At 50.2% G+C, this 26,173-nt stretch overlaps 1 protein-coding gene across 5 annotated transcripts in view; it reads left to right on the plus strand.

Annotated features, from left to right (window-relative positions):
- The window catches only part of DDIAS (DNA damage induced apoptosis suppressor), a 100,087-nt gene that overhangs the window by 19,190 nt on the left and 54,724 nt on the right, over nucleotides 1–26,173 (plus strand). For 3 of the 5 annotated variants that reach the window (XM_078768559.1, XM_078768558.1, XM_068136289.2), the window contains one exon: nucleotides 18,682–18,828. In XM_078768559.1, the coding sequence (XP_078624685.1) occupies nucleotides 18,682–18,828 (147 nt within the window). Of the gene's footprint in view, nucleotides 1–18,681; nucleotides 18,829–26,173 lie in introns of those variants that run through there. The other 2 variants (XM_068136294.2, XM_068136292.2) reach the window with 2 other exon arrangements.

Below are 26,173 nucleotides of genomic sequence, written 5' to 3' on the forward strand. Positions count from 1 at the left end.
ACCCTCATTGCTTCTCAATTTCCCCCCTCTCACTCCCCCTCCTCAAAGCGTCCTCCCTGCTTCTTCCCCCTTCCAACTCTCACCTCCATCTCCCCCAACCTTCTGCCTCGCTCTTCCCCCTCCTCAAATAACACCTCTTTGTGCCTCACCCAATCACCATCAAACCTTTTGTCCGCCCCATCCTTCCCTTTCTCCGAGCTATTCTGAAATCTCTGACACACCTTCAACAGCTCTCCCTACCTCTTCCACCTCTTCCACATCTTACCCTACCCATCCTCCCCCCTGTTCTGTATCTGATGCTCCCCCTTCCTCTTCATTAACGGTATGGACCTCAAACATCCGGGGCCTTCGTTCAAACTTAACTGATCTCTCCATACAGGTTGCTTCTGTCAAACCAGACGTGATCTGCTTAACAGAAACTTTCCTCCTTTATGATGTCTCTGATTCCTTAGTATCTCTCCCGGGCTACTCCCTCCTCCGGTATGATAGACCTGAACCTCGTCCTGGAGGCGGGGTTGCTATCTTTATCAAAAACTCTCTTCCTCACTCGCCCTGCACTGCACTCTCTCCACCTCACCCCCAGGAATACCTCTGGCTACGGCTTCCCCTTCGCTCCCACCTCTTGTTCATATGTGTGTTGTACCGTCCACCAAACAGTGATGACTCCATCTACATCTCGCTGTCTGATAATATGGACCAACTTCTATCTACTCATCCCAACTCTCTCTTCCTCATATGTGGTGATTTCAACTGTCATCATGCCAGTTGGCTGGGTGTGGGTACCTCTCTCACCAGCCATGGCTCCTCAGCAAAGGACTTCTGCGACTCACTGGGACTGACACAATCTGTCAATTTCCCGACCCGGATCTCAGTCAACGGAACATCTTCTCTTCTGGACTTGGTTATGACTAACTTCCCTGAAAATGTCTGCTGCTCTTCTTCTGCTCCAATCGGATCATCTGATCATGTCCATGTTAAAGTGGACATCTCTCTGACCATCCTCAGGGAGCCTGCTCAGCGTCGACGAGTCTGGCATTTCACTCAGGCCAACTGGCACGGTCTTCAAGCAGCCATCAATTATCTGGACTGGTCTCCCATTTCTACCACCTCTGACATCAACTCATCCTGGGAATTCTTCCAAAGTAAATTGCTCTCTCTCATGCACAGATTTATCCCATCTCGTCTTCAGTTGTCATACCCTTCCTCCCGTCCATGATACACGGAATCTTGTGGTGATGCTGTTGCCCAGAAACAACTTGCCTTCGTCTCCTGGAAAGCAAATCCAACGGAAGGAAATCTCATTTCCTTTCACAAAGCCCGAAACAAGTGTGTGTCCACCCTCAGGAGAGCCAGGAAACAATATCTCTCCGTTCTCAAGACCGAACTCTCTTATCTGTCTCCCTCTTCCAAATCCTGGTGGCGTCTGGTCAAATCCGTTTCTGGTGTTTGTTCCCCCTCCATCCCCTCCCTTACCTCAAACGGCTACACAGCTGACTCCGCACGTGAAAAAGCTGAATGCCTCAACTCTGTGTTTGCCTCTAAATCTTGTGTCCCAAACCCATCCCTCTCTGTACCCACCATACCCAGTCGTACCCTGCTGCTCCTGGACTCCGTGTCCTTTCCTCCTGACAAGGTGGAAAAGTTTCTGTCAACCCTCGACTCTGATTCTGCAACTGGACCCGACGGCATCAGCCCACGGGTCCTAAAATCCTGCTCTGCTGCTCTATCTCACCCTCTCTCTGTTCTCTTCACCCTCTCTTTTGCTCAAGGTCAACTGCCATCTGCTTGGAAATCAGGCAACATCACCGCTTTGCACAAAAAAGGTGCAAAAACAGATCCTAGCAACTACAGACCAATCAGCCTTCTCCCAATTATCAGCAAAGTCATGGAATCCATCATTGCTTCGGATATGAAATCTTTCCTCTTCTCCAATGGCTTGATCTCTGATCATCAATTTGGTTTCAGACCAGGTCACTCTACTCTGGACATGCTGCTTCTGCTGTCTCAACAATGGATGGAGGTCCTCAATGCCAAACAGGAAATTAGAGCTGTCTCCCTCGACATATCACGTGCCTTCGACACGGTCTGGCACCCCGCTCTGCTCACCAAACTCTCCTCCTTTGGTATCCATGGAAATCTCCACGCATGGCTGGCGGACTTCCTCTCTAGTCGTCGTCAACGTGTGGCCCTGAATGGGTTTCTTTCATCTCCTCCTCCTGTTCAGGCTGGAGTTCCCCAAGGCAGTGTTCTGGGCCCCGTGCTTTTTCTGGTCTTCATCAATGATCTCTCTGACTCTCTTGAAAATACTCTCTATCTCTTTGCTGATGACTCCACTCTCTGCCGCTCCATTCCTCTTCCCTCAGATCGGCAGTCCTCCTCACTCCTCACTCTCTGAAGACTTGGACAAAATCACAGACTGGTCAAACAAGTGGAACATGTCTTTCAATCCTGACAAATCTCACACTCTTACTATGTCTCTCCGAAAAGATCGACTGGACAACCCTCCCATCTACTTTCTCAACAATCCTCTCCAAGAAGTTCTGTCGCTCAAGCTTTTGGGTCTCACTATCTGCCATGATCTTTCTTGGGAAAACCACATTTCCAAGCTGGCCTCCAAAGCCAGTCGCCGACTGGGCATCCTCCATCGTGCGAAGTCCTTCCTCGGCACACCTGAGCTCCTCACCACATACAAGGCTTTCATCCGCAGCTCAATGGAATACTGTTCTCCCCTATGGGCCGGTGCTCCTGCCTCACACCTAGCTCGGCTTCACGCTGTTGAAACCAAAGCTTTCAGAATTATTGGAATCTCCCGCGATGAAGCTATCTCTGAGGGCCTTTCACTCACTCACTGCAGGCAGGTAGGTGGTCTTTCTGTCTTCTACCGACTCCTCTCCGGCCTTGCACCCCCAGCCCTTTCTGTGCTCTGTCCCCCAAATATTCCTACAGGTCGCACAAGATCTGCCAGCATCCCTCTGATGGTTAAACTGCCGAAATCTCGGCTCTCTGCTCTCCTTCACTCTTTCATTCCTCTTTTCTCCCGCCTCTGGAACAAACTCCCTCACTCCCTTCAATCCCACTCCTCCCTCCAGGTCTTTAAAACAGCTGTTCACCACCATCTCTTACCTTCCCCCATCCAAAACCTTGATCTTTTCTACCCCCGCTAATTCACCCCAGATCCACCTTGTTTGAAATTCCAACTTCTTTCCTGGAAGTCCTGGCAGTGTCCACATGTTTTATACCTCTCCCACCCCACCCTTCCCATGCCCCCCCCCCAAAGCCCTCGCCCTCTCTCAGATCTCTCGATGTCTCCATGTCTCTCGGTCCCTGCTCTCAAATGTTGTGTTTGTGTCCTTCCCCCTCTCTCCCCATCTTGTCTACCGCTCCCGATGTTATATGTTTTATGTGTCGGTTGGTTTTTCTGTGTGATTAATGTTCGCTCTTTCACGAGCCTCGATCTTGTATACAAACAAACAAAAAAAAAAAAAAAAAAAAAAAATTCACTTACATTTGGTTACATTTGTAAAATTTGTAAAATTCTGTTCACATTCGTTTTCTTGGACGTGAAGAAGCACACCGTAACGTTTTACTGCATAAAATAACCTTCCTTTACATTGTCCGACTTACATTTGGGTACATTGTGCTTTAATTTGGGTAAATTCACTTACATTTCGCTACATTTGGGTAATTTGTAAAATTCTGTTCGCATTCGTTTTCTTGGACTGGCTTTAAAATGCCTGTTGTATTTGTTTTCTTGGACGTGAAGAAGCACACCGTAACGTTTTACTGCATAAAATAACCTTCCTTTACGTAGTACGGCTTACATTTGGGTACATTGTGCTTTCATTTGGGTAAATTCACTTACATTTGGGTAATTCGTCGGACCAGTGGACTCTGCTTGACTGGACTCTGTTTGACTGGACTCTGTTTGACTGGACTCTGTTTGACTGGACTCTGCTTGACTGGACTCTGCTTGACTGGACTCTGCTCGACTGGACTCTGCTCGACTGGACTCTGCTCGACTGGACTCTGCTCGACTGGACTGGACTCGGCTGGACTGGACTGGACTCGGCTGGACTGGACTGGACTCGGATCGACTGGACTGGACTCGGATCGACTGGACTGTACTTGGATCGACTGGACTGGACTCGGATCGACTGGACTGGACTCGGATCGACTGGACTCGGCTCGGCTCGACTGGTCTCGGCTCGACTGGTCTCGGCTCGACTGGACTCTGCTCGACTGGACTCTGCTCGACTGGACTCTGCTCGACTGGACTCTGCTCGACTGGACTCGGCTCTACTGGACTCGGCTCTACTGGACCCGGTCTGGCTCTACTGGACCCGGTCTGGCTCTACTGGACCCGGTCTGGCTCTACTGGACCCGGTCTGGCTCTACTGGACCCGGTCTGGCTCTACTGGACCCGGTCTGGCTCTACTGGACCCGGTCTGGCTCTACTGGACCCGGTCTGGCTCTACTGGACCCGGTCTGGCTCTACTGGACCCGGTCTGGCTCTACTGGACCCGGTCTGGCTCTACTGGACCCGGTCTGGCTCTACTGGACCCGGTCTGGCTCTACTGGACCCGGTCTGGCTCTACTGGACCCGGTCTGGCTCTACTGGACCCGGTCTGGCTCTACTGGACCCGGTCTGCCTCTACTGGACCCGGTCTGCCTCTACTGGACCCGGTCTGCCTCTACTGGACCCGGTCTGCCTCTACTGGACCCGGTCTGCCTCTACTGGACCCGGTCTGCCTCTACTGGACCCGGTCTGCCTCTACTGGACCCGGTCTTCTTCTACTGGACCCGGTCGGCCTCTACTGGACCCGGTCGGCCTCTACTGGACCCGGTCGGCCTCTACTGGACCCGGTCGGCCTCTACTGGACCCGGTCGGCCTCTACTGGACCCGGTCGGCCTCTACTGGACCCGGTCGGCCTCTACTGGACCCGGTCGGCCTCTACTGGACCCGGTCGGCCTCTACTGGACCCGGTCTGCCTCTACTGGACCCGGTCTGCCTCTACTGGACCCGGTCTGCCTCTACTGGACCCGGTCTGCCTCTACTGGACCCGGTCGGCCTCTACTGGACCCGGTCGGCCTCTACTGGACCCGGTCGGCCTCTACTGGACCCGGTCGGCCTCTACTGGACCCGGTCGGCCTCTACTGGACCCGGTCGGCCTCTACTGGACCCGGTCGGCCTCTACTGGACCCGGTCGGCCTCTACTGGACCCGGTCGGCCTCTACTGGACCCGGTCGGCCTCTACTGGACCCGGTCGGCCTCTACTGGACCCGGTCGGCCTCTACTGGACCCGGTCGGCCTCTACTGGACCCGGTCGGCCTCTACTGGACCCGGTCGGCCTCTACTGGACCCGGTCGGCCTCTACTGGACCCGGTCGGCCTCTACTGGACCCGGTCGGCCTCTACTGGACCCGGTCGGCCTCTACTGGACCCGGTCGGCCTCTACTGGGCCCTGTTCCGGCTCGACTGGGCCCTGTTCCGGCTCGACTGGGCCCTGTTCCGGCTCGACTGGGCCCTGTTCCGGCTCGACTGGGCCCTGTTCCGGCTCGACTGGGCCCTGTTCCGGCTCGACTGGGCCCTGTTCCGGCTCGACTGGGCCCTGTTCCGGCTCGACTGGGCCCTGTTCCGGCTCGACTGGGCCCTGTTCCGGCTCGACTGGGCCCTGTTCCGGCTCGACTGGGCCCTGTTCCGGCTCGACTGGGTCCTGTTCCGGCTCGACTGGGTCCTGTTCCGGCTCGACTGGGTCCTGTTCCGGCTCGACTGGGTCCTGTTCCGGCTCGACTGGGTCCTGTTCCGGCTCGACTGGGTCCTGTTCCGGCTCGACTGGGTCCTGTTCCGGCTCGACTGGGTCCTGTTCCGGCTCGACTGGGTCCTGTTCCGGCTCGACTGGGTCCTGTTCCGGCTCGACTGGGTCCTGTTCCGGCTCGACTGGGTCCTGTTCCGGCTCGACTGGGTCCTGTTCCGGCTCGACTGGGTCCTGTTCCGGCTCGACTGGGTCCTGTTCCGGCTCGACTGGGTCCTGTTCCGGCTCGACTGGGTCCTGTTCCGGCTCGACTGGGTCCTGTTCCGGCTCGACTGGGTCCTGTTCCGGCTCGACTGGGTCCTGTTCCGGCTCGACTGGGTCCTGTTCCGGCTCGACTGGGTCCTGTTCCGGCTCGACTGGGTCCTGTTCCGGCTCGACTGGGTCCTGTTCCGGCTCGACTGGGTCCTGTTCCGGCTCGACTGGGTCCTGTTCCGGCTCGACTGGGTCCTGTTCCGGCTCGACTGGGTCCTGTTCCGGCTCGACTGGGTCCTGTTCCGGCTCGACTGGGTCCTGTTCCGGCTCGACTGGGTCCTGTTCCGGCTCGACTGGGTCCTGTTCCGGCTCGACTGGGCCCTGTTCCGGCTCGACTGGGCCCTGTTCCGGCTCGACTGGGCCCTGTTCCGGCTCGACTGGGCCCTGTTCCGGCTCGACTGGGCCCTGTTCCGGCTCGACTGGGCCCTGTTCCGGCTCGACTGGGCCCTGTTCCGGCTCGACTGGGCCCTGTTCCGGCTCGACTGGGCCCTGTTCCGGCTCGACTGGGCCCTGTTCCGGCTCGACTGGGCCCTGTTCCGGCTCGACTGGGCCCTGTTCCGGCTCGACTGGGCCCTGTTCCGGCTCGACTGGACGCTGTCCGGCTCTACTGGACGCTGTCCGGCTCTACTGGACGCTGTCCGGCTCTACTGGACGCTGTCCGGCTCTACTGGACGCTGTCCGGCTCTACTGGACGCTGTCCGGCTCTACTGGACGCTGTCCGGCTCTACTGGACGCTGTCCGGCTCTACTGGACGCTGTCCGGCTCTACTGGACGCTGTCCGGCTCTACTGGACGCTGTCCGGCTCTACTGGACGCTGTCCGGCTCTACTGGACGCTGTCCGGCTCTACTGGACGCTGTCCGGCTCTACTGGACTCTGTTCGGCCGGACTCGACCGGACCGGGCTTGACCGGACTTGGCCCGACTTGGCCCGACTTGGCCCGACTTGGCCCGACTTGGCCCGACTGGATCGGACTGGACTGCACTCAACTGGAACCAGACTCTGCTGCACTCGACTGATTGACCGGAACCAGACTCGGTTCAACTGGGCTTATTTTTTTTTATGTTGAAGGCTCTGGGTATAGACTATAGTTATACAGTCCTCATCGAGCCCAGGCTTAAATAAAAGAGCTGCATTGATAGAAAAGTGAAGATAGAGAGAATAGTCTAAGAGTTTTTGAGAAAGTAAAAAATCTGCTTTTTGAAAAGGGGAACGTCGTAAGTCTTTGGAAATACATGGGAAGGGAAAGAGTTCCATAGTTTGGTAGTGGTGGGCAAGAAAGAAACGTCACAATGGCCCACTCTTGAGTTGCCAATGGCCACACAATAATCATGAGATGTAGTGGCTTGTCTAGAAATCCGTGGTCCCGCTAATGACAGAGGTACACAAGCAGCAAGTTTTTGGGAGCAGAAACCAAAGTAAAATCTGTAGAAAAGAGAAAGAGCCTAATTTGCAGCGTAATTTGAGCGGGTAGAGTTTTGAGGTCAGATGGGGAGGGTTGATAAGTCGGATTACTTTGGATTAAATTCTATCCATTAAGTATGTGGAGCTAGAACCTCTCCAGATGTGAGAGCAGTACATACAAGGACGAATCAATCCTTTATATACACCTCGAATATCCTTTATATACTTTATCCCTTTATCCTTTATCCTTTATCCTTTATCCTCAATCCTTTATATACAGTTGAAGCAACTGTTGAGAGGAGAAGAATCTTCGACATCTGAATAGGACTCCCAGTTTATTCGTGGCAGATTTAGCTATTTGTGTAATGTGTGGATTCCAGGAAAAATTTGAAGTTGGGGGAATATCTAGTAGGTTTATTGAATCGCATGTTGTAATTGTGGAGCTTTCGAATGAGATTGGAGAGTTGAGAGGAGTTTTAGAGAGAGATGGGAAGAAATTTAGTTTTAGTAACATTAAACTTGACCTGATTACATTTGCCCCACTGACAAATCTTGTCTGAATCCAAATTTAATTATGTGGCTATGATCAAACGAGATGTAGATAGAGTGTGGGAAGATGTAGCAGATGGGAAAACCATGGAGGAATGTCATGTTGAGTCATCAACATATGAGTGCATTTGGTTATTTGTAGAAAACGTCATTGATAAAAAGACGGAAGAGTGGTGGAGACAGGACAGAACCCTGAGGGACACCACTGTTGATATGGAAGGAGGGAGATGTTGAACCATCAACAATTACAGAGATAGAGTGGTCAGAGAGAAAGCTCGATATGAGAGAGCAGAGTGAAGGAGGAAAGCCGAAAGAGGGAAGCTTGGATATCAGACCCCGATGCCAAACTCTGTCAAAGGCTTTTGAGATATCAAGGCCTACAACAAAGGATTCCCCAAATTATCTCAGAAAAGAGTTCCAGACATTTGTAATGCAAGAAAGGATATCACCGGAAGATCTTACCTTCTGAAAGCCATATTGATGGGCAGATTGAAGACTGTGAGATTCAAGATGCCTAAGGAAAAGATAATTGAGAAGTCATTCAAAGACTTTGGAAATGGTGGAAGTACGAACAATAGGACGGTAGTTAGAAGGGTTTGAACGATCCACTTCTTTAAAATAGTCTGTGCTAAAGCATGTTTCCAGGAAAGAGGAAAAGTTTGGGATTTTAAACAAAAACGAAACAAACGAGCAAGCACGGGAGCAAGTTCTGAAGCACACTCCTTCAAGACACGAGGAGCAATGCCATCTTGTCCGTATGCCTTTCTTGTGTCCGGAAAGAGAGAGGAGTACTTTTTTGACTGCATGAAAAGAGATTATAGGATTGGTAATGGGTGTATCAGAGAGAGATGGAATTTTAGTCATCCAGTGTGGAATTAAAGGAGAAAAGAGAACCAAAAAGCGTTGCTTTATCCGTCGGAGGACAAATCGTATTTATCGGAACGGAACAGTGAAGGAAAGGTAGAGTGATGGAAGTTGTTGGAGATTCTTTTAGCTAATGACCACAAAGATCTATTAGTGGAAGAAGATGAGAGGTTGTCACATTTCTTTTGGGTAAAGGAATGCTTCGCCTCACGAATGACATGTTTGCAATGATTTCTGGCAAATATGAAAGCTGGATGCGAGTCGGAGGAAGAAGAGTTTTTCCATGTCTGATATGCCGCATCCCTTGCACGAATGGCCGCAGAGCAGGAATTCTTGAACCAAGAGTTGGTAGGTGAGATAGACTTTTTTTTTTTTTTTTTTTTTTTTGTATACTGAATCGAGGCTCGTGAAAGAGCTAACATTTATTTCACAAACAACTCAACCAGACAAACAAAGTATACAAAAAGAGGGAGCGGAAGACAAGATGGGGAGAGAAAGGGAAGCACACAATCACAACATTTGAGAGCACGGAGAAGTGTGGGAGGGAGAGGGCTTGGGGGCAGGAGGCGTGGGAAGGGGGGGGGGGGGGGGGGTGGGAGAAGTATAAAACACAAGGGGGCCGAAATTAGCGGGGATAGAAAAGATCAAGGTTTTGGATGGGGGAGGATAAGAGATGGTGGTGAACAGCTGTTTTAAAGACCTGGAGGGTGGAGTGGGATTGAAGAGAGTGAGGGAGTTTGTTCCAGAGGTGGGAGAAAAGAGGAATGAAGGAGTGAAGGTGAGCAGAAAATCTTGATTTTGGCAGTTTAACCATAAGAGTGTTGCAGGCAGATCTTGTGCGACCTGTAGGAATATTTGGGGGACAGAGCCCAGAGAGGGCTGGGGGGGCAAGGCCAGAGAGGAGTCGGTAGAAGACGGAAAGACCACCAACCTGCCTGCGGTGAGTGAGTGAAAGGCCCTTGGAGTTAGCTTCATCGCGGGAGATTCCAATGATTCTGAACGCTTTGGTTTCAACAGCGTGAAGACGGGCGAGGTGTGAGGCAGGAGCACCAGACCAGAGGGGAGAGCAGTATTCCATAGAGCTGCGGATGAAAGCCTTGTATGTGGTGAGGAGCTCAGGTGTGCCAAGGAAGGACTTCACACGACGGAGGATGCCCAGTCGGCGACTGGCTTTGGAGGCCAGATTTCAAATGTGGTTTTCCCAGGAAAGATCATGGCAAATAGTGAGACCCAAAAGCTTGAGTGACAGAACTTCTTGGAGAGGATTATTCAGAAAGTGGATGGGAGGGTTTTCCAGTCGGTCTTTTCGGAGAGACATCATAAGAGTGTGAGATTTATCAGGATTGAAAGACATGTTCCATTTGTTTGCCCAGTCTGTGATTTTGTCCAGGTCTGCAGAGAGTGAGGAGGCTGCAGACTGCCGATCTGAGGGATGAGGAATGGAGCGGCAGAGAGTGGAGTCATCAGCAAAGAGATAGAGAGGATTTTCAAGAGAGTCAGAGAGATCATTGATGAAGACCAGAAAAAGCACAGGGCCCAGAACACTACCTTGGGGAACTCCAGCCTGAACAGGAAGAGGAGATGAGAGAAACCCATTCAGGGCCACACGTTGACTACGACCAGAGAGGAAGTCCGCCAGCCATGCGTGGAGATTTCCATGGATACCAAAGGAGGAGAGTTTGGTGAGCAGAGCAGGGTGCCAGACCGTATCGAAGGCACGTGAAATGTCAAGGGAGACGGCTCTAATTTCCTGTTTGGCGTTGAGGACCTCCATCCATTGTTGAGAAAGCAGAAGCAGCATGTCCAGAGTAGAGTGACCAGGTCTGAAACCAAATTGATGATCAGAGATCAAGCCATTGGAGAAGAGGAAAGATTTCATATCTGAAGCAATGATGGATTCCATGACTTTGCTGATAATTGGGAGAAGGCTGATTGGTCTGTAGTTGCTGGGATCTGTTTTTGCACCTTTTTTGTGCAAAGCGGTGATGTTGGCTGATTTCCAAGCAGATGGCAGATGACCTTGAGCAAAAGAGAGGGTGAAGAGAACAGAAAGAGGGAGTGAAAGAGCGGAAGCACATGATTTTAGGACCCGTGGGCTGATGCCGTCAGGACCAGTTGCAGAATCAGAGTCGAGGGTTGACAGAAACTTTTCCACCTTGTCAGGAGGAAAGGACACAGAGTCCAGGAGCAGCTGGGTACGACTGGGTACGGTGGGTACAGAGAGGGATGGGTTTGGGACACAAGATTTAGAGGCAAACACAGAGTTGAGGCATTCAGCTTTTTCACATTCGGAGTCAGCTGTTAAGCCGTTTGAGGTGAGGGAGGGGATGGAGGGGGAACAAACACCAGAAACAGATTTGACCAGACGCCACCAGGATTTGGAAGAGGGAGACAGATAAGAGAGTTCGGTCTTGAGAACGGTGAGATATTGTTTCCTGGCTCTCCTGAGGGTGGACACACACTTGTTTCGGGCTTTGTGAAAGGAAATGAGATTTCCTTCCGTTGGATTTGCTTTCCAGGAGACGAAAGCAAGTTGTTTCAGGGCAACAGCCTCACCACAAGATTCCGTGTACCATGGACGGGAGGAAGGGTATGACAACTGAAGACGAGATGGGATAAATCTGTGCATGAGAGAGAGCAATTTACTTTGAAAGAATTCCCAGGATGAGTTGATGTCAGAGGCGGTAGAGATGGGAGACCAGTCCAGATGATTGATGGCTGCCTGAAGACCGTGCCAGTTGGCCTGAGTGAAATGCCAGACTCGTCGACGCTGAGGAGGCTCTCTGAGAATGGTCAGAGAGATGTCCACTTTGATAAGCACATGATCAGATGAGCCGATTGGAGCAGAAGAAGAGCAGCAGACATTTTCAGGGAAGTTTGTCATAACCAAATCCAGAAGAGAAGATGCTCCGTTGACTGAGATCCGGGTCGGGAAATTGACAGATTGTGTCAGTCCCAGTGAGTTGCAGAAGTCCTTTGCTGAAGAGCCATGGCTGGTGAGAGAGGTACCCACACCCAGCCAACTGGCATGGTGACAATTGAAATCACCACATATGAGGAAGAGAGTTGGGATGGGTATATAGAAGTTGGTCCATATTATCAGACAGCGAGATGTAGATGGAGTCATCGCTGTTTGGTGGACGGTACAACACACATATGAACAAAAGGTGGGAGCGAAGGGGAAGCCGTAGCCAAAGGTATTCCTGGGGGTGAGGTGGAGAGAGGGCAGTGGAGGGCGAGTGAGGAAGATAGTTTTTTATAAAGATAGCAACCCTACCTCCAGGACGAGGCTCAGGTCTATCATACCGGAGGAGGGAGTAACCTGGGAGAGATACCAAGGCATCAGAGACATCATGAAGGAGGAAAGTTTCTGTTAAGCAGATCACATCTGGTTTGTCAGAAGCAACCTGTATGGAGAGATCAGTCAAGTTTGAGCGAAGGCCCCGGATGTTTGAGGTCCATACCGTTAATGAAGAGGAAGGGGGAGCATCGTGTCCAGAACAGGGGGGGGGGGGGGGGAGGGGTAGGGTAAGATGTGGAAGAGGAGGAAGAGGTAGGGAGAGCTGTTGAAGGTGTGTCAGAGATTTCAGAATAGCTTGGAGAAAGGGAAGAATGGGGCGGACAAAAGGTTTGATGGAGATTGGGTGAGGCACAGTGAGGTGTTATTTGAGGAGGGGGAAGAGCGTGGCAGAAGGTTGGGGGAGACGAAGGTGAAAGTTGGAAGGGGGAAGAAGCAGGGAGGATGCTTTGAGGGGGAGGGCTGAGAGGGGAGTCTAGGAGGGGAGGAGCGAGGGAGATTCTCGGAGGGGAGGTGTGTGGGGGGAGTTTAGGAGGGAGGCGAGGGAAGGGGAAAGGGGGGAGATTTGAAAGGGATGGGTGATGGGGAGGATTTGGAGGGGAGGGGTGAGATTGGATTTTGAAAAGTGTACGATTCATGGGAAACGAGCATTTTTTGCAAAATGAGTTTGAGACCTTCGATTCAAAAATACGTTTGAGGACACTGAAGGAGGGGTGGAGTTCTGGATAGTTTAGGGAATGTAGAAAGGAGGAACTGTAAGAGATGGTATTTATATATATTTTTTGGAATGAATAGATTTGGTGAGCAAGACGAAAGCATCCTTTTGTAGGAAAAGAAGAAAAGGGTGTTATAATATATGAGAGAAAATAGTTGTTCAGGGGAGAGATTATACATTTCTAACCACGTGATCGCGTGATCGCGAACGAAGAACGAACGAACAAAAAAGAACAACAAATAAACGAATAAGACCTGGGAAGGAAATATTTTTTTGGGGTTTTTTTTTTTTTGAGTAGAGATATTAAACAAGGAGGTATGGGTTGAACGACTGGGACAAAACATGGAACGAAAATAAATGCAGCGCATTCGACGAATCGCTGAGAGAAAAACAAAACCACAAGGTCGGAGACGGTACGGTAGCCAAGCCTACGAGTACTAGGCCGCAGAATACTCGATACGCATTAACCGACGATTGTGTATACATGTACGAAAAATTAGCACCGAAAATTTTCCAAAGGATACGCTATAGGTACATACACCGAAAGATAGATACAGTCTCGACAAAAACACAATTGAGAAGGATCACTTAGCTTCGAAAGCGTGAGCGCATGGAACAGCTTCGAAAAGACGTGACCTCAAAAGGTCTTGAAAGAGAAGGGGATATAAGCCTCCATTCCTGCAACAATAACTTCAGCTATACGTTCAGCAGAGATAGAGGCATCGCCCGAGCAGAGGCAGGAGTCTTTCCAGGGAAAATCAGAAAAGAAGTTTCGTAAACCAATCTATTCAGCACTATTTAAATGCCAACACTGGCATTTAGTCGGAGCAGTTGGGGGAGGAGGAGGAGGAGGAGGAGGAGGAGGAGGAGGAGTGGTGGTAAGTAAAGTAAAGTAAAGTAGTGTTCACAAGTTTGTGGTCAGAAGAACCAATTGGAGGTGAAATTGTGTCGCTGCATCGCAACGGATTGGAGGTGAAGAACAAATCCAAAGTATTGTAAGAGTGGTCATGACGATCTGGGATATGGGTAGGTGGGTGATAATTTGTTCCAAATCATTGTGAATGAAAAATGTAAGAGCTTCAACTCCCCCAACATCCGTGTGGGGTGATTTCAACCACCCCCTGTGGTTTACATTGAAGTCTCCTAAATAGATGCTTGAGGGTATTCGGTTGTCATGGCCTCATGGCAGGAATTAAGATAGTCAAAGGAATCTGTGAAGTAAAGTTTGTAGAATTGGGAGAGCAGTAAGTGAAACAGAGAAAAATGGTGATGGCCGGGAGACAATTCTTCAGCCAGATGACATCAAAGTTTGGAGATTCGACAGGCGTGTTGATGTTGGAGTAGATACACACTCCTCCTTTGAAGTGGAATCGTGAGTGAAGGTTGTAGTTTGAAATGTTAAAGGAGTTAAGAAGAACGTCATGTGACAATATTGGGTCTCTGAGAGAAGCAAGATATTAGGAGAGGAACTTGCTAGATGATAATCAACAGAGGAAAGATCTCAAGAAAAACCACAAATGTTGGTGAAATGTTTTTGTTTTTTTTTGTATACAAGACCGAGGCTCGTGTAAGAGCTAACATTAATCAAAAAAAAAAAAAAGGACACACAAAACATACAATAAAGGGAGCGGGAGACAAGAGGGGGACAGAGAGGGAAGCACACAAGTACACCAGCAGAGAACAGGGACATTGGAGATCTGTGGGAGGGAGAGGGCTTGGGGGGAGGAGGCATGGGAATGGAGGGGGGGGGGGGGTGGCAGAGGTATAAAACACATGTACGCTGCTAGGACTTCTAGGAAAGAAGTCGGTATTTCAAAAAAGTGGATCTGGGGTGAATTAATGGGGGTAGAAAAGATCAAGGTTTTGGATGGGGGAAGATAAGAGATGGTGGTGAACAGCTGTTTTAAAGACCTGAAGGGAGGAGTGGGATTGAAGAGAGTGAGGGAGTTTGTTCCAGAGGCGGGAGTAAAGAGGAATGAACGATTGAATGTGAGCAGAGAGTCTTGATTTTGGCAATTTCACCAGAAGAGGGTTGCTGGCTGATCTTGTGCGACCTGTAGGAATATTTGGGGGACAGCACAGATAGAGCTGGGGGAGCTAGGCCGGATAGGAGTCGGTAGAATACAGAAAGACCACCTACCTGCCTGCCTGCGGTGAGTGAGTGAAAGGCCCTCACAATCAACTTCATCGCGGGAGACTCAAATGATTCTGAAAGCTTTGGTTTCAACAGCGTGAAGCCGAGCTAGTTGTGAGGCAGGAGCACCAGCCCAGAGGGGAGAGCAGTATTCCATTGAGCTGGGGATGAAAGCCTTGAATGTGGTGAGGAGCTCAGGTGTGCCAAGGAAGGACTTCGCACGACGGACGATGCCAAGTCGGCAACTGGCTTTGGAGGCCAGCTTGGAAATGTGGTTTTCCCAGGAAAGATCATGGCATGTAGTGAGACCCAAAAGCTTGAGAGACAGAACTTCTTGGATAGAATTGTTGAGAAAGTAGATGGGAGGGTTGTCCAGTCAGTCTTTTCGGAGAGACATAGTAAGAGTGTGAGATTTGTCAGGATTGAAAGACATGTTCCACTTGTTTGACCAGTCTGTGATTTTGTCCAGGTCTGCAGAGAGTGAGGAGGCTGCAGATTGTCGATCTGAGGAATGAGGAATGGAGCGGCAGAGAGTGGAGTCATCAGCAAAGAGATAGGGTTTTCCAGAGAGTCGGAGAGATCATTGATAAAGACCAGAAAAAGCACAGGGCACAGAACACTGCCTTGGGGAACTCCAGCCTGAACAGGAAGGGGAGATTAGAGAAATCCATTCAGGGCCACACGTTGACTACGACCAGAGAGGAAGACCGCCATTGAATTGAATTGAAAAAGAGTCACATTGATTCAACAGGCAACGGTTTTGGGGAGGGACCGATACTGGATACTGCTCTACTGCCTCAGCCCGGGGGGTGGGGGCGGCTCTCATTGGCAGCAGAGACAGGCAAGTCACCGGAGATTCTTCGCACCCAATAATGCCAGAAGCTAGGGGCCATTAACTTTTCAGACTTTTTCATATTTAATTGGACGTTCGGAAGAAATGAGAGGAAAGAGAAGTAGAAGAGAGAGAAAGTAAAGGTGAGGAGTGAAAATTAATAAGAAAAGTGTGTGATGTTTTTTTGCAAGAGAGATTAAAGCTAGCCCAGTAGCGATAGTTTGAGTGAGGCAGAAAAAGTTCAGCAATCGTGACATGGAGAGTGTAAGATGGTTCCGGGCACCACTTTAACGCTCCTAAGTCAGAATGGTAGTACTACTCTGAGCGTTTGCTGTCTGCAACCTACTACCTAAAAAAACGGTCCAACCGGGTGGTGTTTTTTTTGGAGACACCATCTCCTTACTGGATCACCGTTGGCTCCCGAAGGGAGCTCATCTGCCCTTTAAGAGGTATTGTTTTTAGTCCTGTAGGGTGCCACAGTCACCCTCCCCACTGGCAAGCCAGTGAGGGTAGTCAGTTTAGTCGCCGACATTTTACCAGTGGCAGTCAAGAGACTGACCTGACTGACTCTGCTTGACCGGAACCAGACTCGGCTCGTCTGTACTCGGCTCGTCTGTACTCGGCTCGTCTGTACTCGGCTCGACTGGACTCTGCTCCACAGGACCCACTCAACTGGACTCCGCTCGACCGGAACTGGACTCCGCTCGACCGGAACTGGACTCCGCTCGACCGGAACTGGACTCCGCTCGACCGGAACTGGACTCCGCTCGACCGGAACTGGACTCCGCTCGACCGGAACTGGACTCCGCTCGACCGGAACTGGACTCCGCTCGACCGGAACTGGACTCCGCTCGACCGGAACTGGACTCCGCTCGACCGGAACTGGACTCCGCTCGACCGGAACTGGACTCCGCTCGACCGGAACTGGACTCCGCTCGACCGGAACTGGACTCCGCTCGACCGGAACTGGACTCCGCTCGACCGGAACTGGACTCCGCTCGACCGGAACTGGACTCCGCTCGACCGGAACTGGACTCCGCTCGACCGGAACTGGACTCCGCTCGACCGGAACTGGACTCCGCTCGACCGGAACTGGACTCCGCTCGACCGGAACTGGACTCCGCTCGACCGGAACTGGACTCCGCTCGACCGGAACTGAACTACGCTGGACTCGACTCGACTCTGCTTGACTGGACCTGAACTGGACTCGGCTCGACTGGACTCTGCTCGACCAGAACCAGACTCGGCTCGACTGCACTCTGCTTGTCCGGAACCGGGCTCGGCTCGATTTAACTTGGCTGGACCAGACTCTACTGGATTCGACTGGACTGGACTCGACTGGACTGGACTTGGCTGGACTGGGCTCGACTGGACTCTGCTCAAACGGAAGCGGACTCGGCTCGACTGGACTCTGCTCGACCGGAACCGGACTCTGCTCGAGTGGACTCTGCTTGGCCGGAGCTGGACTCTGCTCAACCAGAAGAATCGGACTCTGCTCGACTCGACTGGACTCGACTGGGCTCGGCTCGACCTGACTGGACTCGGCTCAACATGAGATTCGGCGGATATCATTTTGTGAAACAAAATTATGAGTAAATACTCCAGAGCTATTGTCATCAAGTGTATCGATCTCAAAGTGTGACAATTATTTATTCTTGGGAAAAATTCCAGAGCCATAGAAAAGGCCCCTTTATATGGTATGTGCCATGTGGCAAACTATAGAAAAGAAGGGACATTCCATGGCTTGTAGAAAATGCCAAACTACAGAAAAGAAGGGACATTCCATAGCTTGTAGAAAATGCCAAACAATAGAAAAAAAGGGACATTAAAAAAAATTTGTGTGCATGCTGGACTACCCTTGTGTTCTTAGGAGGAAGCAAGTAATGCTCTGGAAAGGTGCTTATGAAGGGGTGCCAATTTGATTCATACAGCTGCATGAAGAAGTAAATATATTTTATTTGCCGGATGTCGGGTTTTTTATTTTTTGAATGTCCATTATTTTCTATTGTTTGGCATTTTCTACAAGCTATGGAATGTCCCTTCTTTTCTAGAGTTTGCCACATAGCACATATAATTTAAAGCGACCTTTTCTATTCCCCTGGAGTTTTACCCAAGAATCTACTCAGATCACGACGATCATTTTGGTGTATTGCAATCCACATTAGAAAGCTCCAGTAGAACTCCGCAAAAAAAACATGCAAAACACACACACACCTCATCTGGTCAAGTCAGTCTTTTGGGACTGTCACCGGTAACATATAAGCCAGTGATTGCTACCTGCCGCATGGTCGGATTGTCGGCGACTAAACCGACACCCTTCACTGGCTTTGCTAGTGGGGAGGGTGACTGTGACACACCTTACCAGGACCAAAAACAACATCTTGCAAAGGGTGGGTGAGCTCCCGTAGGGAGTCAATGGCCATCCAGTAGGAGATTGTGTCTCCTAAGAAACACCCATCTGGTTTAGATCGGTTCAAGTCGTAGCAAAGACTAAAATGGTACGTGCTGCTTCCTTGCTTGAAAAGGATAGAGCATGGACAATCCCCATTGGTTGCATCCATGGGAAGGACGAAATTCCTCTTGAGGAAATGCCCCGCCGAGTAAGGTGAGAAAAGCGGCGCTATTGTTTTGACATTGCTGGTACCAGAATATCCCGGGAAGTGATGGCAGTGACGGCACTTCCTCCAAGCTCAGTGTGTGCGTGTGCGTGCGCGCGCGCATGCTGTATTACGAGACCTGTATTAGCCCAAATTATGAGCCTTTAAAATATCCATGTGTGGTGGATGAGCGGATTGATATCTGCTTTCTGTGTTCAAATTGCAGAGAAACGTGTACTCGGTGCAACCTCCTGTGCCCTCCACGTCACCGATTGGCCCTCCAAGTAGCTTGTCCGCCACAGCTCCTGCCCCTCACAATTTACGGCACCTGCCTGGATCCCTTCTTCGGTTGTTCCGCTGGTGATATTTACAAGTATGTATTGCAGAGTTAACATTTTGAGTGCATTCTACATCTCCAATTTTCACCTTGTGTTTTATTTTGCTATGTCATACATATCACTGTCTCGGTTGCAGTTTGCCATTCTGTTTGGCTCCACCAAATATCTCATTAAAAGCTACTCGCATCACTATTTGGAAACCAATATTTTTTATGACAGACTCTTCATTCTTTGCAATGTGACAGACACTGGTGGCAAACAAATTTGATGTGAGCCATCTTGGTTATTTAAATGCTGGCAAAAGGAATTCTATTTATTTTCCTAAAGAAGGAACTAATTGTTCCTGAAATGTGATGCCTGAGCTTGTCCTTCAATGGGGCATACCTTGATGGAATTATTGCACATTGGTTTCTGATTTGACTGCCTTTATCTGGGGATTTTAACATTCTTTTTTTTTGTATATAAAGTCGAGGTTCATGGAAGAGTCAGAATAGTTATGGTCAGAACACAATGAAAAGTGGAGAAACACACCAGCCAGCAGCAGGGCTCTCCCCAGTTCTGAAATACCTGTATGCCGAATAAAAAGTAGGTCGATGAAAACCTTAAAGGCGGGGGGGTATGGGGGCCGTTTAAGCCCCCATTCGCTGGAGGTATCTCATACTCACTTGTACATTCTGACATTTGGGGTAACTAAATGCATATTTAAAACCTTTGATATCTATGTCTCTAAATTGGGAAATGTTGTGGTACAATGGTACATGGACATAAAATTTAAATCATTTCACTCAAGCAAGTATGAATAATTGTCAGAATAGTTTATGCGATTAAATTATTTATCCCGCAAATTTGTTATTTACTCCACACGTTCACCACACCCTTGGTTGTAGGCCTTGATATCTCAAAAGCTTTTGACAGAGTTTGGCATCGAGATCTGATATCCAAGCTTCCCTCTTTCAGCTTCCCTCCTTCACTCTGCTCTCTCATATCGAGCTTTCTCTCCGACCGCTCTATCTCCATAATTGTTGATGGTTCAACATCTTCCTCCTTCCCGATCAACAGCAGTGTCCCTCAGGATTCTGTCCTGTCTCCAACACTCTTCCTTATTTTTTTATCAATGACCTTCCTTCTTTTACAAATTACCAAATGCACTCGTATCCTGATGATTACCGTAAATTTCGGACCATTGAGCGCATCGTTATATAAGCCGCATCCCCTAATTTTTTTTTAAATCTGGAATTTAAACACACACAAGCCGCACTGGTTTATAAGCCGCAACCATTTATTAACCACAAAAAGTGAGACAGTAGAAACACCCCGACCATCCACTCTCTGTGTGTTAACCCAGTCTTCAAGTTCGTCTTCCAGTTCGGGCCATCGGCATTTCCTACCTCTGAAAGCCTTTGTTGACTTTTTGCAGCGAGAAAGTTCGCCCCTCTGCTTTCTCCAACGTCTGATCATGGATTCATTCACTCCAAGTTCATAGGCAGCAGCTCGGTTTCCCTTTTCAATAGCCAGTTCGATCGCCTTCAATTTGAAAGCTGCATCGTAAGCATTGCGTCGTGTTTTCGGCATGATGGAAGTTGTCTGCGCAAGGGCGATTAACTGAATGTTTCGTGTGTGTAAAGGCCGTGTGTAAATTTGGAGGAAAAAACCATAAACAGTTATCACTAGCACACTTTTACAGTGAGTTTTGAATTCACGAAGAGTCAAAACCAGTTTTGAAACTTAATGTGAATCTAAACATAGACTGGAGACTGACGACAACAACTTGATTTGGCCTGAACGCGTCATCAGGAAAACCCGCAACATCGGAAAATTCCATAAACAAGCCGCATCGTTATTTTAGCCGCAGAGGTCAAAGTTGAGGGAAAAAGTTGCGGCTAATAGTCCGAATTTTACGGTACATTCCTCCATGTTTTTCCCATCTGCCCCCATCTTCCCTCGCTCAATTTGCATCTCGTTTGATCACAGCCACCTCTTTAAATTCAGATTTTGACGAGATTTCCCAGTGGGGCAAATGTAATCAGGTTAAGTTTAATGCGTATAAAACTCAATTTCTTCCCATCTCTCTCTCTAAAACTCCTCTCAACTCTCCAATCTCCTTTGAACGCTCCACAATTGCACCATGCGATTCATTAAACCTACTAGGTATTACCCCAACATAAAATTTATCCTGGAATCCACACTTTACACAAATAGCTAAGTCTGCCTCGAAGAAACTGGGAGTCCTGCCAGATGTCGAAGATTCTTCTCCTCTCAATAGTTGCTTCAACGATATAAAGGATTGTTATTTATTCTACACGTTTACCACATCCTTTGCTACATTTTATATACATATATCTATATATATTGTTGTGGATATGAGGATTGTGTTTTTTTTTTTTGATTGCTTTATTCTGGACCCTCCTGCCTCCAGTTGTGTATAAAGGTCAAAGGTCGTTCCGTAGTTATTTCATAAACAATCACGTTAGCCAATCATAGATTTCCCCCTTTGTTGACAGTTATTTCCTTATTCTGTGTAGTAGGGTAAGGCCTTGTCTTCCATTAATTGACACTCCATTGCACCGAATTCAAATAGATAGATCCCCCTTTCATTCCCATTCCCAAAGCCGCAATTGCCAACTGTTCCCTCCGCGACTCCATTCACCACGAGGTAGGCTCAGAGAAGAAGGGGGAGGAGCTGCCGAATCCTGGGCGTGCCCGCCCATCATCATCAAGGGTGGAGCCAGAGGGCCGTGCCGACCAATCAGGGCCGAGGCGAGCTCACTGATGGGCGTGTTCTAGAGGCCGGCGGCTTGATTTGCCCGCGGCGTTATAAAGAGCACGTGCGGAGGCAGTTTTAACAGAAGTGCGCAAGGAGGGTAGAAAAACGAGAAGGAAGCCTTTAACAGAAGTGCGCAAGGAGGGAAGAAAAGCGAGAAGGAAGCCTTTAACAGAAGTGCGCAAGGAGGGAAGAAAAGCGAGAAGGAAGCCTTTAACAGAAGTGCGCAAGGAGGGAAGAAAAGCGAGAAGGAAGCCTTTAACAGAAGTGCGCAAGGAGGGAAGAAAAGCGAGAAGGAAGCCTTTAACACAAGTGTGCGAGAGAAGCGCGGGGGAAGCCTCTGAGAGAAGTGCACGACGTCACCCTGCTCGCTCCGAGACTGACGAGGCCCGGCTTGCTGTGCGCCCTGCCAAGCCTTCCAGCTTGTGGTCCGAGCTGAACCTTCCGCCCGGTCCAGCCAATCGTTCCTGCCTCCATTCCCCATTCGTGCGAGTCCGTCTTCGTTTGTTCTGTCCTGGGTTAAGTAAGACTGTAATAGATAAGCTAGTATTTTCAGTGTCTTTCTGGTCCGTCCCTCTTTCTGCTTTATTTTCTTATCTTTCCTTCTTCCTTGGTTTCTTTCAATCCTGTAAATAGTAATAAATAATAATCGTATTTCAAACCTTTTTGTCTCCTTCTCCTTCTTCTTCTTCACATCCGTGTCGCCTTTGCCTTTTCCCTATTGAATATCTGTGGCGCGATTTTGGCCAACGTTCAGGAATCGGGTTAGTCGGGGTAACTGTTCGGGCGCGGCGGCCATCCGCTCGGCAAATCCAGTAACATCTTATCCGCGTCCGTAACAATTGGTGCCAGGAGCGAGAACGGACCTGAAGCGCTTAGTGCGTTCAAATTACGAGTGGGCCGAAATTTGTTTTATAAAAACTTAAATTTGAAAATCGTGCCATGGACAATCAAGGCGATCGGATGCAGGTGGGGGCAATAGAAGAGGGGTTATGGGTAACCCAGGACCGGAGGGAAGAAATGGTGGAGGAGAACAATGAAGAGGTGGTTGAGGAGGTTTCAGGCGCGCAAAATGGCGCCCTCGCGCACGTGGTTGGAGAGTCCCAAAAGGGCGGCGCCACGGAGGCCGAGCCCGCGGTGGCGGCTGGGGCCGCTGGGCAAACCGGGTTTGACCTCAGATTATTCTTGACCCAACTGAATGCAAAAATGGATAGGATGGGAAGCCAAATCGGGGGGCTCGATGGAAAAATCGGGGGGCTTGACAACAAATTTGGGGGTTTAGACAACGGGATAAAAGAGGTGAAGAATGGGTTAACGGGGCTAGAAGATAAGATGGAAGGCAAATTGCGGGAGATAGGGGAGCAATCCGCCCGGGAAATCAAACAAATGGGGAACCAGATAGAGGAGGTGAAAATCGGGTTAGAAGGTAAATTGGATGCTCAGAGGGATGAATTGGGACAGATGAGGGCAGCATCTACAAAAGAGATGGAGGAGATGGGGGAGGAAATAAGACGAGGTGTAAGCGAGGAGGTCTCGGGGGTACGCGAGGAGGTAAAGCGAGGTGAGAAGCGTATGGAGAAAGAGGTGAGGAATAATACGGCTAGGTTACAGGGGGGCATAGAGGGTCTGACGAGGGGAGTAGAACAGCTGACAGTGGGACAAAAGGAACTCGTGGACCAAGTGGAAAAGAACACTGCAATAATCGGGGGGTTAAAAGCGACACAAAAAGACATCAAGAACGAATTCATAGCGACACAAGGAATGTCAGATGGTACATGAGGGGTTGACGAAGAGGTTGGAAGAGGTGACAGAAGTAATGGAGACGAAGGACAGAGAGGTGAGGACGCACATAGAAACGGTTAAAGTGGCGTTGGAGGAAGAGATAGAGGGGGCGCACCAGGAGATGAAGGAGGTAAAGGAAAAATTAGAGGGGGTGGAAGAAGGGGTGATTGAAATTAAGAAGAGACAAAGGGAAGCTGAGAAAGAGATAAAGGAGGAAGTAATGGAATTGGTACAAGGTCTGTGCTCGAATCATGATGGTGTGCTTGCTAACCAAATAAAGGGTTTGCAGGTGGCAGAGGAGGTGCGGAGATGAGGTGCCAAGGTGAGTGGCGATATATTCGGAAATGTATATGATGTGAGGGGAGCTTCAGTCGGCTTGGGGGGTGGTGTAGACCCGGGTGTTCGTGAGGGACCAATGGTGAAGTGTGTGACAGGTACGGTGTGCGAAAGAGGAGGTGTGCGAGAATGTCCGACTATGGGGTGTGTGAGGAAAAAGTGCGCGCCGAGGAGTGAGTGTGCTGTCAAGAGTGAGTTGGTCATAGCGCGGGTGCGAGGGGCACATGGAAGCGCGAGATGGGGAGTGTTACAGAGGATGTAACGAGAGAGTGCACACCTGTGGTGAGTGTTACAGAGGATGTAACGAGAGAGTGCACACCTGTGGTGAGTGTTACGGAGGGTGTAACGGGAGAGTGTGCGCAAGAGGATGCGCGAGAAAGGTGTGTAACGGACGGGTGCATGAGGAAAGAGCGCTGTCAAAAGTAAGGGTGAGTGCGCGACCGAGTGTGGAGGTGAGAGTAGTGAGAGTGACACGGAGCGTGAGTTGGTTGTGGCAGGTGAGAGAGGATGTACACTTGGAATGGAAGGATGCACACCTGGAATGGTAGAGCGTGTGTGGGAATGCACACTGGAATTGGTAGTGAGGCACGTGGTTGGGTGTGCAAGTGAGAGCACACCTGTGGTTGTCACAGAAGAGGTGACCGAGGAGGGGGCGCGAAGAGGTGTGTTGGTGAGGTGTGCGAACGACGAGTGTGTGCAAAGGTGTGCGGTGGTCAGGTGTGTGACCAAGTCTGTGAGCGAAAGAACGAGTGCAATAACGAAGTACGCGGGGTGTACGGGCGGCGTTGGAGCACCGAGCTCGGTGAGGGTGAAAGGGGTCGCGTATGCGTGTGAGCATGCAGGTGAAGCATCGACGGTAACCGGGTTAGCGGTTAGGACGACGTTTAGCCGGAGCGAGCCCTCTGTACGTGCCGGGCTTCGCATGCCGCGAGGACCAGCGGGGAAACGAACCACGGCAGTTTCGAAAGAACCGCCGTACGCGATCCACGCTGGGCCTCGCTCGGAACGGTCGCGTCCGAGCTCCGCCAGGCGGAGCGGGCGGTCCGGTTGGAAGGGCCGACGCAGCGACCCCTTGTGGTTGCGGTGCTCCGGCCGGCCAAGATTGGGGCATCGGACGGTCCCGTGCCCCGATGGTGCGTGGAATCTCGGGCCGAGTAGACCGCCTTCCCTGCACCGAATGCCGGACGGACCCATCCGCTGGCAACAAACCACCCGCATCCATTGCTCGGCTTTACGAAGCAGAGCTTTGGAAACGAATTGGCGCACCGAGAGGATCTAGTGAGTAGACGGATGATGATGATAGTGTTTTTGATCCGAAATTTAGAAAAGTGAATAGAATTGGCAGTGATTGGAAAATTTTTGATTGGTTGCAATTTGATGTGCCAAATTGATAGTGGGAGATACCCGATGTGGTGGGATGGCAACTCTGCCATCTCTCACAGCGGGGGAAAAGGAGCACTAGTTATGGGGTTTATGGCAGTGAAAACTAGCCCGGGAGGGTTAGGATAACGATAGGGATCTAGAGAAGATGACCTTAGGTAACGTTAAGGTTAGATAGTGACAATGATACCTGTAGTGGGGACGCAGGTAGATTAGTTGGATGATAATGACGAGGGAGCGCAATAGTTTAAAGGGACGACTGGGAAGCGCAAGTTCCAGAGGGGAGTAGTTAGATGAGATGATGCCGTGTGTGTGAGGATCGAAAGTGTATTGAGCAGAGTATGAGTAATTGATTGTGATTGTGAGTTGTATTGAGATTGCACAGGTGTGCAACTGGACAGGTGTATGGAGCAGTGTATGAGTGAGTGATAATGATGTGAGTTGTGCTGACCAAATGGTTCAGGAAGGAAGGAGGGTGCAGGTGGCGCCAGGTGATTGCACAGGTGTGCAACTGTAGGTGTGTGGAGAATGGTTGTGTGGATTACAGGGTAGTGTGGAATATATGGAGTATTGGATTGGATGGTCGTGGAGTGAGTATGGTGGAAACTGTGGAGTGGAGTGGATGGTGCGAAGGTGTGGATGGGGGAAAGGAGGATGGACCCCCATCACGAATACCCGGGGAGCGTAGTGTAAGTGTTAGGTAGAGGGTATAGGTAAATTGTGGTTGGATATTGGCATCTGTGATGCGTGTGGAAGAATGGTACTTGGATGGGTGCATTAGTGTTGTGGAAATGGCTGGGCGTGTAGCCTGTTAGTGTGTGTAGTTGGTTGGGCACTCCACCACTGTGAGGATGTCGGCCAGGTGAGGCCGCAGGTGAGCTCTGGGAGCCGGTAGTTGTTGTGGATGGGGCCCGAGGATCCGGAGGACGGACCCGGGTAGCCCAGTGCCAGAGGGCACCGAGGGGTGACAGAGCCAGGAGGGGCCTTCCCCAGTTAGATAGGTTAGGTAAGGAGCAGGTAAGCTCGGAGGCAACTACAGTGGTAGAGGTGTGCAGGTGGATAGGCCTGCTGGGAGAGCTACATGCCCCAGTCCTGAAATTGTGCAAGGGCACAGGGAGTTG

This window comes from Myxine glutinosa, chromosome 14 (genome assembly GCF_964187855.1).
Source record: "Myxine glutinosa chromosome 14, kmMyxGlut1.1, whole genome shotgun sequence".
In the NCBI taxonomy this organism is placed as follows: domain Eukaryota; kingdom Metazoa; phylum Chordata; class Myxini; order Myxiniformes; family Myxinidae; genus Myxine; species Myxine glutinosa.